Source organism: Lampris incognitus, chromosome 17 (assembly GCF_029633865.1).
Source record: "Lampris incognitus isolate fLamInc1 chromosome 17, fLamInc1.hap2, whole genome shotgun sequence".
In the NCBI taxonomy this organism is placed as follows: domain Eukaryota; kingdom Metazoa; phylum Chordata; class Actinopteri; order Lampriformes; family Lampridae; genus Lampris; species Lampris incognitus.
In genome coordinates this window covers 23979164-23994152 of record NC_079227.1, presented here as the reverse complement: position 1 = coordinate 23994152, position 14989 = coordinate 23979164, and the positions used below count along the sequence as shown (strand labels likewise).

Genomic DNA, 14989 nt, shown 5'->3' with positions numbered 1-14989 from the left:
CATCATATAATCCTCATATCTTAGTGTGACCTTATTAACATGAAAAAGGCGAAGTCTATTAGACATACCTGAGCTGTCTTTTTAGACATGCCAGCTCAGGTTAGCTGCAAACACATTGGTTAAAACCGACTCTGGTGCAGGCTTCATCTTTGAATGCGGAAAACGGTGTGATGAGCTTGTGTTGGAAGGACTCACTCCTGCAGAGTCACTGAGCGTACTCTGACAATAAATAGAAAGCCATTTGGCATATGGAAAGAAACCTTTTAGGGAAACGTCCGCAATTTTCAACGTTATCTCATATCTCATTATCTCTCTGAAATGGCACTTTGACATTCACAATCCATGAATATGGAAGTGCACTTCCTGGTTTGCCGATACGCTGCATTGTATAAGAAAATGTGATTGATGAAGCAATGTTATACAGCTGTATGTAGCATTTTTTGCCTACTATTATTAATCCCCATGGGGCAATTCTTTCTCTGCATTTAACCCATCCTAGCTGTGTAGCTAGGAGTAGTGGGCAGCTACCAGGCAGTGCCTGAGGACCAACTACAGTTTGTCTTGCCATGCCTCGGTCAGGGTCACCGACCTATTAACCCTAACATGCATGTCTTTTTGATGGTGGGGGAAACCCACCCAGAGAAAACCCTCCGCAGACACGGGGAGAACATGCAAACTCCACACAGAGGATGACCTGGGATGACCCCCAAGGTTGGACAACCCCAGGGTTCGAGCCCAGGACCTTCTTGCCGTGAGGCGACAGTGTTACCCACTGGGCCACTGTGCTGCCCTCATATTATAAATATTTCATATTTTCTTATGCAGCTTTATGTAGTGGCAAATGCATTTTTTATAATACAACGCAGCCTGGTGGCAAACCGGGAAGTAAGTTGTCACATGCATGGATTGTCTGCTGGTGATGTCACAGGTGGACACAATGCATGCATATATACATACATACATATATACATAGAGAGAGAGAGAGTTAAGGAATCATGATTGTTAATGCTTTGAGGGTTTTTATTCACCCTGTCCCTGTATTACCACCACAAGGGGAAGGTGGACAGACTTGCCATTTCCCTCCACTCTGCTGTTGCCATAGTAACCAGGGCCGCGTGCTCGGTCTAATTCAGCTCCGCTTGTTTTGTAGACACCAGGGCGATGTATGTCCTCACCTGCATTAGTGTTTGTGTTTATGTGTGCGCGTGCTGTACAGTAGGGGTGCGCGTGTGTGAGCACTAGTATCTTTGTCCACGTGGGTGCTGGGGGTCGTACGGAAGTGAGACAGTGGTATAGATAATAATTTATTGCAATGGAAATCTTCCCTTTTACCTGCTTAACATTTAATTTATTCGCCGTAAGTGAGAAATAACGCATACGTCGTCCATTTCATATTCGGGTCTCCCCCATTTGCTTGCTGAAAGCCCAGGTTGTGTGTCTGAAGGGACTCTCGTATTGAAAAGGACCTTCCCCCTTTCATATGCACAGCGGCATATGAATTTGAATCAGAATACTGACTGGCTTCAAATTTCTTATTTGATAATTTCACCAAAGGCTCAATGCACATTAACCATCATGGGAGTAGAGAGCTGCTCTCTTGGCTCTTTTATATTGTCCTTTTGGTTAATTTATTGTCTTTTTGCAAGTCTCTCCCCCTCTCTTTCTCTCTCTTTATCTATGTACCCTGCTCCTTCCCCTCCCCCTCCCTTGCTCTTATCTCACATGTACATTCACATACATACCATACATATGCATATTCATATTCACACATGTATGTCTCAGGCATGTAGCAAATATCTATTTCACGGCCGTGTGCATCTGCACACATAGGCGATGTATTTATTCATAAGCTCATTAGAGGAGTGGATTTGCCTGCTGCCATCCATCACACTGTCACCCAGCCTCAGCCTGGCACGCTGACAACAGAACTGCAGGAGAGAACTCCCTGGGATTTAGTCTCCTGGAGCTGCTGCTATAGAAGGGATTTACTCCAATAGATACTTTCAATTCGCCATTTTGTAGGGATGAAATGCGAAAGACAAAAAAGGTGGTGGTGATGTTGGGGGAGGGGCTGTTATTTCCCATTAGAGATGAAGAGGACTCTATGTCCTCTGTAATATCTCTACTGCGCTCCTGCAGCAATTTGGATATTCACTTTGCTGTTTTCAGCTGCACGAGTCATCCCAATTAGTTGCCTGGTGAGAGATCTGTATCATTTTAACTCTGGAACTGGGTTAATTCCAGAGGTGTACAAAGTACACAAGTCCATCACTTGAGTCAAAGTATAGACATTCCTGGTCAAATATTACTCCAATACAAGTGAAAGTTGTTCAGTCACATTTTTATTTGAGTTAAAGTACTGGAGTACTTGCTTTTAAAAATACTTAAGTATTCAAAAGTAAATTTTATTTTTTCTCCCCAATTATACCCCACTCTTCTGAGCCATCCTGGTCACTGCTCCACCCCCTCTGCCGATTCAGGGAGGGCTGCAGACTACCACATGCCTGCTCTGATACATGTGGAGTCGCCAGCCGCTTCTTTTCATGTGTCATTGAATGCGCTGACTTGCTTGTAGAACCTGTAGGATAAAAAAACCTGTAGAATATGCTGTAAAGCCTATAGAAATGCCTACAGAAACACAATTGAATCAACAAAAGAAAAGCCATTGCTGTTTTCATTTTTTTCATTTAACACAACAATAAAACAATTTAATAAAACAATCAACCTACCTTAAAATCCCAGTTACACACCTCTAGCTTTATAACTGCCCAACAGCAACACTGCTTTCAGCAAGACAAAAAAAAACTTACTAAAGATTGTTTTAATTCACAACCAAACAAAACTTTCAGACAATGAAGTATTGGTTTATTTTGAGGTAACATCCACCCAATGAAACAGTAGTGTTTGAAGCAAGATCACAGTATTTTTACAGGAAAATAAATTACCTCCAAAACATATTTTTCAGCGGGAATGCACCAGATTTGTGGGTTCACGCATATATTGGGTGATATACTAATAGGCCTGCCTTTAAGAAAATACAAACACACAACTCCACAATGAATATAGCAAAGACAATGTAAATATAACATATAAATAAATATAAAATATAATGTATATTTATAATATTCATTAGTTTATAAAAAAATTTTTTAGAAAATTGATGCATCTCCTGTCAATACGTTTGTAGCCCACTTCCTCAAAACTACGTTAGCAACGCCCACAAGCTGGCTGTAGCCAGCGACAGCGACACGGTGACTAGCTGCAGCCAGCGACTAGCTGCAGCCAGCGACAGTGACACAGTGACTAGCTGCAGCCAGCGACAGCGACACTGATTAGCTGCAGCCAGCGACAGCGACGCAGCGACTTGGCGGCGTACAGCGATAAAGTCACTGCCAGTGTGAGTGCAGGGTAATGGGAACCTTCATAGAAATGTAGTGGAGTCAAAAGTACAATATTTGTCTTTCAAAAGTAGTGGAGTAAAAGTCATAAGTTTCCAAAAAAAATTAATACTCAATTAAAGTAGATACTTGAAAAATGTACTTAAGTACAGTACTCAAGTATATGTACTTCATTACTGTCCACCCATGGTTAATTCAACCTCACTTTTGTGTCCATGGCGTCATTCAAATATCATCACGCTCCAAAGTGGGCAACGCTTAGAGAATGGGCAGTGACACATTTCAAGTCAAAACTAGATTTAAAGACTTGGTACGGTGAATATCTTTTACAGTGTTGGCCTACAACATGTTGCCGAAGAAATATAGTAAATAGTGACCTTTGCAGCTGATTCGTTCAGATCTGACATAATGGCCTGCTTGCTGTGTCAAATATACTACATGTATGTCTCTGTCAGTATGGTTGTCATGGTGATTGGCAGCCTGAATCAGAAAACTCTGCCCCTCTCTCTCTCTCTCTCTCTCTCTCTCTCTCTCTCTCTCTCTCTCTCTCTCTCTCTCTCTCTCTCTCTCTCTCTCTCTCTCTCGCAACAAAACACATACATACTCACTTTTTCTGTGTTTCTCACACACACACAGTTACACAAAAAATACAGATTTTAATGTGTATATTTTGTGTTGTGGAAATATGATTTATGATCCGCATATTGATGCTAAGATTTTGATTGGGAGTGATGAAGAAGGACAGGATTAGGAATGATTATATCAGAGGGACAGCTCAGGGTGGACGGTTTGGAGACAAAGCAAGAGAGGCAAGATTGAGATGGCTTGGACATGTGTGGAGGAGAGATGCTGGGTATATTGGGAGAAGGATGCTGAATATGGAGCTGCCAGGGAAGAGGAAAAGAGGAAGGCCAAAGAGGAGGTTTATGGATGTGGTGAGAGAGGACATGCAGTTGGCTGGTGTGACAGGGGAAGATGCAGAGGACAGGAAGAGATGGAAACGGATGATCCGCTGTGGCGACCCCTAATGGGAGCAGCCGAAAGTAATGGCTAGTTGTAGTAGATTTTGTGTTGTGCGTTAATCTGTCTTCTGTTATATTCATTTTTTCTGTTGTAGTATTTTATCATGTTTGTTCATACCAGGAATCACACATGAAAACTACCGACTGTAGGTTTTGGGGTTTTTTTTTTCTTTGCGGCTTAAGTAAAAAAAAGTCTGGGAAGGCTTCCCCCCGCCTGCCACATGACCTGTTGCACTTTTCCACCATGAAGTCATGCAGCAGCGTTAGATGTGTTCTTTCCGAGTCGCATTTGCTGGGGCATCGTTTCTGGAGCAGATGTTTTGACTGCTGCTCTTGACTTGCCGCTCACTTCCCTGCAGTCCATAATCCGCACGGCGTTGCTGCACCAGATAATTTTGTACACGAGCACTCACCCGTAATAAGATTGGTTAACGGACACAGCATACAGCTTCTAAGCGCCATAATCTATTTTTTGACCTTTACTCAACCATGTCAGTCATTTAACAACACGTTATGCTTAGCACTTACTGCACCCCTCATCACCTAAAAGCAGGCACGGATCTACGGAGTGGCAAGGGGTGGCAGCTGCCACCTCTGGGACACAGTCTTGCCACCCCATTTATAAATCAGATAATATGTTTTAAAGTATATTTTATGTACATGCATGGTGAAGGTCAATGAGACCCGCACCAAACTCATCTCAAACAGTAGAGAACAAAATACATTCGATGAAATCCGAGTCTTGAATAATAATACGTTTAGAATAATGTCCATTGCCCCCCTCCTTGAACCTCATGCCACCCCTTTCCCACCCCAGGAAAAAATCTCTAGAACCGCCACTGCCTAAAAGGATTAAAAAAAAAGAAAAAAAAGATGATGGATTGAATAGCCAAAAGAAATGTGATCAGTGCACCAGTTAGTTAGGTTGGGGGGTTGGATTGTTTTGCACAATCAGGCATATGTCCAACTCAATCACAGCAGCTATTTCTAGACAATGAGAGCTCATAGTCAGTGGAGCGAAAGAAAAGCTGCTCGAAAATATGTCACAGGATTCCCGTTTTGTCGAGCCTAGGAGGGAACACCTGTTAACAGTGACGGAATATTTGACGGGTTTTTCTGCAGAATTAAAGTCATTCTTTGTCTCCTGTGTTTCCAAACACATTTTGGATCCATCCCTCATCGGCGTAAGCACGCTCCGCATTGTCTTCATTTTCAGTTTCTAATCTTCAAAGCATGAAAATCACATTTTTCACTTATTTTCTTTGTAAAAGCTCTACGCTGTCACAATTCACCTGCAGAACTAACACGATGGATCATTTTATAACCGTAGGTGATAACAAAGTTGAAGATGGGTAGACTGTTAAGGGAACGACAGTGTATTTGATAGGTGGGCATGTGCCCTATCTGTCCTATAACATCACTTCCTGACAATGGAATAAAACTACAGGTGGTTTTTATGTTTGAATACCAAGGCTCCTTCCAATCTGCATGGTGAAAGCTGATCCTGTGTAATGTACAGAGCAGCACAAAAACCTAGAAGACCTTCTTTTTCTTTTTTTTTTTAACCCCCCCCCCCCTTTTCTCCCCAATTGTACTTGACCAATTACTCCATTCTTCCGAGCCGTCCCAGTCGCTGCTCCACCCCCTCTGCTGATCTAGGGAGGGTTGCAGACTACCACGTATCTCCTTCGATACATGTGGAGTCGCCAGCCGCTTCTTTTCACTTGACAATGAGGGGTTTCGCCAGGGGGACATAGCGCGTGGGAAGATCATGCTATTCCCCCCAGTTCCCCCTCTCCCTCGAACAGGCGCCCTGACCGACCAGAGGAGGCGCTAGTGCCGCAACCATGACACATAACCACATCCGGCTTCCCACCCGCAGACACGGCCGATTGTGTCTGTAGTGACCCCGACCAAGCCAGAGGTAATAACACTACAGGTGGTTTTTATGTTTGAGTACCAAGGCTCCTTCCAATCTGCATAGTGAAAGCTGAGCCTGTGTAATGTACAGAGCAGCACACAAACCTAGCAGACCTTTTTTTTGGGGGGGGGGGTTCCGCCTTTTTCTCCCCAACTGTACTTGGCCAATCACCTCACTCTTCCGAGCTGTCCTGGTCACTGCTCCACCCCCTCTGCCGATCCAGGGAGGGCTGCAGACTACTACATGCCTCCTGTGATACATGTGGAGTCGCCAGCCACTTCTTTTCACCTGCGAGTGAGGAGTTTCACCAGGGGAATGTAGCATGTGGGAGGATCATGCTATTCCTCCCAGTTCCCCCTCCTCTGCGACCAGGTGCCCTGACCGACCAGAGGAGGTGCTAGTGCAGCAACCAGGACACATACCTATATCCGGCTTCCCACCCGCAGACACAGCCAATTGTGTCTGTAGGGACGCCCGACCAAGCCGGAGGAAACACGGGGATTTTAACTGGCAATCCCCATGTTAGTAGGCAACGGAATAGACTGTCCCGCCACCCGGACACCCCCTATCAGACCTTTTTAACTTATCCTACCCGAAAGAGTTTGTTGTCAGCACTGCTGAAGTTGAGGCCTCACCAAATGATATACATTACATGTTGGTTGAACGCCTCTACTGTGTTCAGGAATTTTAATTTGGGGGGGGGGATACTTCATTTTACAACCACCGTTCCCATCTTGTTGCATTTTCTCTGCATTTTTTGTTGAAGGTGTGCATTTGATGGCTCACATCCGGTGCTTGAATCAGGTGTGAAGACATTCCTAAAAATGTCATTTGCATTCACTCTGTGATTGTGTCACCATTCAAACACTTCACTTTTACTTTATTATCATATACTTATAAAAAGTACCATGTACCTTCAAATGCAATGAAATGCATGTGCCCTGGCTCTGTCAGCCCTTAAAACTATTTCTAAGGAAATAATAAATAATAACAAAAACAATAAATAAAAAATCAGAAATCTCACAGAATAATAGATCAATGAAAGTTATGTAAAGCTGCTACTGTTCGTTATTCTGACCACCTGGGGGTAAAAACCGTCTTTGAGGCGGCTGGTCAGAGCTCTGATGCTCTGTAAGCGTTGTCCTGAGGGAAGGGGTGAGAACAGACCATGTGCTGGGTGGATGGTGTCCTCCATGATACTTAGGGCCTTCCTTCTGCAACGGGTGGTGTACATGTCCTGAAGCTGTGGCAGTGCTGCTCCTGTGATGTTTGAAGCCCCGTCCTTCTCAGTTGTTTATGGTTCTATTCAGTCAGGTTGCCAAATCACATGCAAACCAGTATGTGTCCAGTAAGGATGCTCTCCATGGCAGTCTGATAGAAATTGACCTGGGTTTTTATGGACATTCTGAATTTTTTAAGACATCTCAGAAAGTATAGTCTCTGTTGTGCCCCCCCTTTTTTTCTTCCCAATTATATCCAGCCAATTACCCCACTCTTCCGAAATTTCCCAGTCAGTGTTCCACCCCCTCCGCCAATCCGGGGAGGGCTGCAGACTACCACATGCCTCCTCCGATACATGTGGAGTCGCCAGCCATTTCTTTTCACCTGACAGTGAGGAGTTTCACCAGGGGGACGTAGCACGTGGGAGGATCACGCTGTTCCCCCTAGTCCCCCCCCCCCCGAACAGGCACCCTGACTGTCCAGAGGAGACGCTAGTGCAACGACCAGGACACATACCCACATCCGGCTTCCTACCTGACAAACACAGCCAATTGTGTCTGTAGGGACACCCGACCAAGCCGGAGGGAACATGGGGATTCAAACCGGGATCCCCATGTTGGTAGGCAATGGAATATGCTACCTGGACGCCCCCGTCTCTGTTCTGCCTTCTTAATGACACAGCTGGTGTTTAGAAATCAGGAGAGGGAGTCCGAGATCAGAATGCCTAAAAATCTGAAGTTCTTCACAATTTCAACGGGGACATCGTTGATGTAAACTGGTGTCTGAACTGTTTGGGACTTCGTAAAATCAACAGTTATCTCCTTTGCTTTCTCAACATTGAGGGAGAGGTTGCTATCTTGACACCATATGGATAGGTCCATCCCCTCCTTCCTGTAGGCATCTTCACTGTCTTTATGTATCAGTCCAATTACTGTGGTGTCATCTGTGAATTTCGCTGTGCTGTTATGATATTTGGCAACACAGTCATGTGTGAACAGACTGTAGAGTAAGGGACCAAGGCAACAACCCTGCGGTGCTCCTGTGTGGAGGACTATGGTAGATGAGTAGTCGGTACCTGCTCTCACTGTCTGAAGTCTGCCTGTCAGAAAATCATATAACCACTTAGAGATGGAATTACATGGACCAAGGTCAGACCCAACAAACACACCCGACATGCATATTTCACACTCCATCTCTTATGGTCAAAAGAAGGAGGCGGTGTTTTGTTTTGTTTTTTTGTGTGTTCTTTGTTTTCTCCAGTGTATCAGTGTTTAACATTATGTCACACTACCTATTATGTGCGTGTCGGATTTACTCAAGGAATGTGACCAGCATGGCAACTTATAGGAAGGCTTATAAGAGAGGGGGAATCAGTATACAGTATCTTTTTAACTAACAGGTTTGGATTCTGTCTTCACATTGGTTTGTCCCAGCGCAACGCTTGGCTGCCCTTGCTGCTGTAAAGACTACCATGAAGGCCATTAAGATGTTTTCATATTTTACTGTGCTGCTTCAAGCTCACCAGCTCGCTCTGTCCCCCCCCCCCTTCTCTGTCTGTCTGTCTTGTCTTCTTCTATTTTTTCTCTCTCTCTCTCTGCGTGTGTGTGTGTGTGTGTGTGTGCGTGCGTGCGTGCGTGCGTGCGTGCGTGCGTGCGTGCGTGCGTGCGTGCGTGCGTGCGTGTGTGTGTGTGTGTGTGTGTGCGTGTGCGTGTGCGTGTGTGCGTGCTTTCTGCTCCCAGCCCCTCTGCGGAAAGCTAAGTTTGTGGAGAGCCCTCGCATTCCACAATCAGAGCTTGGCTCCCCTACACACACCTCCACCACTGCCAAGAATCCTGACCTGGACACATACTGCCCCGGTAAGTTTTGGCCAGCTCATACCTCGAGCTTTTCTCCTATGGTTTTTATGTATCTCTTTTATCTATCTATTTACATAGCATTTGGTTATGTCAGCATCGAACGTCTGTCACGGTGTGAACAATGTGCATTTGAGAGTCAGAATGCATGACATGAATGCATCACAGATAGAGACGGCATGAAACAGACAGAGGGCGGGATTGTCAGTTGTTCCGTAAGTGGGAGTATCTTTCGCAGATACCCAACATCGCTCAGGTCATTAATGAAATGGCTGTGTTGATGCCCAGCCCGTTCATCCTTTTTGCCTCCCTGTCTGTGTCTCTCCCACCCTCTTTCAGTCTTTTCCTCCCTCCCTCGCTCGCTCTGTCTAACTAATCCTCCCTTGCTGCTCTCCCTGTAACTCTCTCTCGTGGTCCTTGTTTCTCTCTCTCTTGCTCTCTCCCTCTCTCTCTCTCTCTCTCTCTCTCTCTCTGACTCTGTGGATCTTGGACTGAGGCCTTGTTGAAGTACCGCCGCTGTTTTCTGTTAACTTCACAGTTGGCGGTTCCTGTATAATCCAGCTCACCCGTCTTTCCCTCCCACTCCTTCCCTCCTCCACTCCCCCCGCTCTTTCCCTGCCGCAGCGAGCAGGACGGTAATGCGGGTCACTCGAGGATAGTCCTCCGCTCAGATTTTTGTTTCTCGTATATCTGCGTTCTCATCTCGCCTCTGTCTTCCTGTTGCCGCTGGGAAACACGGCGTTGACATGTCTTGTCAGCTCAGGTGCCGCCGGCTTTTTGGACTTCACAGCATGGCACAACAATACTACTGAACCACGGAGTTGTTTGATGGCATGAGCAACACAGGAATGGGGTGGTATCAAGGTTTAGCTGGTGTAATCGAGAACCAAAATGATTGATGGAGTGCTCCCAGGTTTCGTCGTCTGTCAACCTCTTCTGTTGGGTCTCTGCTGTATGGGAGCAATAAGTAGGTAATCTGTCTGTACAGATATGAGAATATATTATAGAATGTAGATCATGTTGTCTTTACATAGTGTATGTCTTATTCTTGCTTAGTGTGTACCCCACAATATCTTTAACTTGGCATGTTTTCTGCCTCTGTTGCTACTGTTGGCTAAAAGACCTTAGAAACCTTTGTCTTGAGCATTGCTTTGTATCATGCCTGGTGAAATGCTATGGAATAACCTATACGTGGAGGTGAAGTGGCAAAAGCTTCTGCAAAAGTGACAGTTCTGGTTTGAAATGGTGCTTTCTCTCCACTGTCATTAAGCAGTAAAAGTTGAATTTCCTACAAGGGGACAGATGGACATCTTAGCTCTCAACTAGGGCTCCAGGTGAACGCGTAGTGGCAGGAGAAAAACTCAGAATTTCTGATCTCAAACCAGCATGCACTCTGCGTCTGTCATCTAGAGGGCATCAATTATTGACTCGTCGTAATGGCCTACAAAGAAATTGCAAGCCATATATACTGCTCAAAAAAATAAAGGGAACACCTAAAAACACAATATAGACCTCGATGAATGAAATATTTCAGCTGAAAATCTTTATTTATTAGACAAAGGAATGTGTTTAGAGCAAAATAACCTAAGAATGATCAATGGAAATCAAAATCATTAGCCCATTAAGGTCTGGATTCAGAATCATACTCAAAATCAAAGTGGAAAATGAGAACATAGGCTGATCCAACTTCTGTGGAAATTCTTCAAGACGATTCAAAATGAGGCTCAGTAGTGTGTGTGGCCTCCACGTGCCTGTATGCACTCCCTACAACGTCTGGGCATGCTCCTGATGAGACGACGGATGGTCTCCTGAGGGATCTCCTCCCAGACCTGGATCAGGGCATCGGTCAATTCCTTGACAGCATGTGGTGCGACCTCGCGTTGGCGGATGGTACGAGACATGATGTCCCAGAGGTGCTCGATTGGATTCAGGTCTGGGGAACGTGCAGGCAGGTCCATAGCATCAATGCCCTCGACATACAGGAACTGCTGACACACTCTGGCCACATGAGTACGAGCATTGTCATGCATGAGCAGGAACCCAGGGCCCACTGCACCAGCATATGGTCTGACAAGGGGTCTGAGGATCTCATCCCGGTACCTAATGGCAGTCATGGTACCTCTGGCTAGCACGTAGAGGTCTGTGCGGCCCTCCAAGGATATGCCTCCCCAGACCATCACTGACCCACCGCCAAACCGGTCATGCTGGAGGATGTTGCAGGCAGCAGAACGTTCTCCACAGCGTCTCCAGACTCTCTCGCGTCTGTCACATGTGTTCAGTGTGAACCTGCTCTCATCTGTGAAGAGCACAGGGCGCCAATGGCGAATCTGCCAACCAAGATGTTCTGTGGCAAAGGTCAATCGGGCTGCACGGTGTTGGGCTGTGAGCACAGGCCCCAATTGTGGACGTCGGGCCCTCATACCATCCTCATGCATTCTGTTTCTCACTGTTTGAGCAGAAACCTGCACATTAGTGGCCTGTTGAAGGTCGTTTTGTAGGGCTCCGGCAGTGCTCCTCCTGTTCCTCCTTGCACAAAGGACCAGATAGCGGTCCTGCTGCGGGGTTGTTGTCCTCCTGCGGCCCCCTCCACGTCTCCTGGTGTACTGGCCTGTCTCCTGGTACCTCCTCCATGCTCTGGACACTGTGCTGGGAGACACATCAAATCTTCTTGCCACAGCACGCATTGATGTGCCATCCTGGATGAGCTGCACTACCTGAGCAACTTCTGTAGGTTGCAGATACCGCCTCATGCCACCTCTAGTGGTGAGGGCACTAGCAAAATGAAAAACTAAGCAAAGATCGGCCAGAAAAGATGAGGACAGGCAAATGGTCTGTGGCCACCACCTGCAAATCCATTCCTTTTATAGGGGTTGTCTTGCAAATTGTCTAATTTCATCCAGGTGGAAATTAGACAATTTACCAACAGGTGAAATTGATTCACAAATCAGTGTTGCTTCCTAACTGGACAGGTTGATATCTCAAAAGTGTGATTGACTTGGCGCTACATTGCATTGCTTATGTGTTCCCTTTATTTTTTTGAGCAGTGTATATTGCTCATGAAAATTTTGTGAAATAGCTCATAAAATCCACCATAGGCTTTCCTTCCCATGTGAAATACCAGCTCACTAAGAGTAATTACCCATATCACCCTGTAAAGTCTTGTTATTTGTAATTTGATCACTAGTATGTGCAGTTCACCAGGATTTCAAAGGCCAACTGATCTCTGGATAGCGCTTCTGTTCTGAAATGCTGAGATTTATCTCCTGATTTCTTAATAATGTGTTTGCTTGTATTTACACGTTTGTTTACCTATGCCGTCTTATGCACTAATATTCAATCCAAGTGGTGCTTCCGTCCCCCTTAAAATCTGAGCAGTGACTTCCTGACTGGTTTCTTGAAAATGTGTTGTCGCCATTTTTCCCCCTCCCCATTTTTGGTAAGTGATCATTGCACATTTTTCTTTGCAGCGCATTCTTTATTTTAAAGCCTAGCTTCCATCTGTCTTCATAAATGGGCCTTGTACCTATTGGTTAGCTGGTGATTATTTAGAAAATAATATTCATCCTTTATTAACTTCATTAGAAATGGCTATATATGTATGTATGTATGTATGTATGTATGTATGTATGTATGTATGTATGTATGTATGTATGTATAAAGCAGTCTTTTTGGAGCGGTCTCCTCTTACCTGAAGCCTATTAATACCATCTCCGGTCTGGTCCTGTCCTGTCCCCTGCCTGCAGCACACATGGCTCGTTCTCCTCTCTCAAGGTGGGAGAGCAGATATGTGGACGGCCAGGGAGAAACAGATGCGCTCGCACAGGAGCACATTCCTAGCCGCGCGAAAGATAGTTGCTATGGCAACCATCTGTCTCCTTCGCAGTTCAGGAATCCAATGGAGGAGAGTTATGAGGGCGGTGGCACCCCCCCCCCCCCAAAAAAAACAACCCCCTAACCAAAACAAAAAAAAATGGCAATTTATTTTGTTCTCCCAAATTTCATGGCAAAGGAGTGTGTGGTGCATTTAATGTCACACTGGTAAGAAATGCTTTAAGTCCCCCCCCCCCCCTTACTGTGTGTTCAGTGCTCTCGTCCGGCTTTAATAGCTATGTAAATGTGCTGCTTCACTGAGCTCAGTATGACACAGCATGCATCTTTGTCATCATCTTTATGAAAAGCACAAAAAGTTGAGTTATAAGCATAATTAAGACATTGCATACAATGCTGTGACATAGCACCGCTGCGTGTAACACTCTGGTGTTAGCTCATTAATATCAGTTACAGTCAGACTAGGTTTTAAAAAATATTGTAGAGAGGATGTAGATAAAAGCATGCAGAGTTTTTAGTATAAGATATCAATTTTATGTCTTGGCTTACTGCAAAGCTGGTTTAGGTCTTTTAAGCATTTGGCAACATACTTGGTGACATATTGGCCCTAATGACCAGGTTTTAGTGTGTTTTTGAATGGGCAGTAGCTTTTCAGTGTGAGAGTATGGAAATGCCTAAAGGAAATGTTAGAGATCTGGTCATCCTAAGAGACACAGATGCACAGCTCCCTGTAACATGAAGTCCATCCAACAGTTGGCTCGAGAGAGAAAGAGAGAACAAGGGTGAGATAATGAGACTGACAGACGATGGGAGACAGATAGACATGCAGACAGAGGAAGGAGAGGCACAAACCGTGAGAGAGAAAAAGAATGCAGAGATGCAGAGGGAGGAAGGCCGAGAGAGGAATAGAGATGGTAGGGACACAGGGACTGAGAAAAAAAGAGTGAGGGAATAAGTGAAACGGGCATAAAACTATCCAGACCCACGGCACACCTGTACCCTCTGTGACGTTATTTGTTGTCCTCCACGTGTCCATACATCAGTTGTGAGCACATCCTACTAAACGTCCCTCTCAAGTTGTCCGTGAGCGAGTGAGTGACCACGATTTGCGACGCATAGCCTACGGCAGCAGTTGCACGCACCGTGGGAAAAAGACAGAGATGCACAGAGGCAGCGAGAGAGAGAGAGAGAGAGAGAGAGAGAGAGAGAGAGAGAGAGAGAGAGAGAGAGAGAGAGAGAGAGAGAATGTAAAGAAAAAGAGAGACAAGGAGAGATATCAAGCTCCTATCTGATGATGGTCATGGCTGCAGTCTCCCCTACTCCCCACTCTCAGGAGCGGGTGACTAATCTGTGCTAATGTATTCACTGCTTACTACTGCCAGTCTGTCAACTGGGAAGACATGACTGGCTCCATGGCCAAATGCACACACACACACACACACACACATATACATATGCAATACAACTAAAATATGCGTGCATAAAAATGAGCACACACCACACATGGACATGTGTATGATCATACAATTTGGCGAGCAAATGGACTGAGCGCCACATTGCCTCGGCTGAGTCCCCTGTGTTGTTGGATGTAAGGAGGTGGAAATATAATTCCATCTCCCCACATCGTCTCCATTACACCATTTAGTATTTTACCTCAAGGGATGCTCAGGGATTCAATGGCCATGAAGGCTGTTTTCTGGAAGCATATTCAGGTGCTCACCAGCTACATCCATCTCATATAGGCTC

General features: G+C 45.3%; 1 protein-coding gene across 1 annotated transcript in view; it reads left to right on the top strand.

The window, feature by feature from the left end:
- tanc2b (tetratricopeptide repeat, ankyrin repeat and coiled-coil containing 2b) overlaps positions 1-14989 on the top strand; it is a 179095-nt gene that overhangs the window by 113926 nt on the left and 50180 nt on the right. The window contains exon 6 of the mRNA XM_056297127.1: positions 9302-9418. Coding sequence (XP_056153102.1) covers positions 9302-9418 — 117 coding nt within the window. The remainder of the gene's footprint in view (positions 1-9301; positions 9419-14989) is intronic.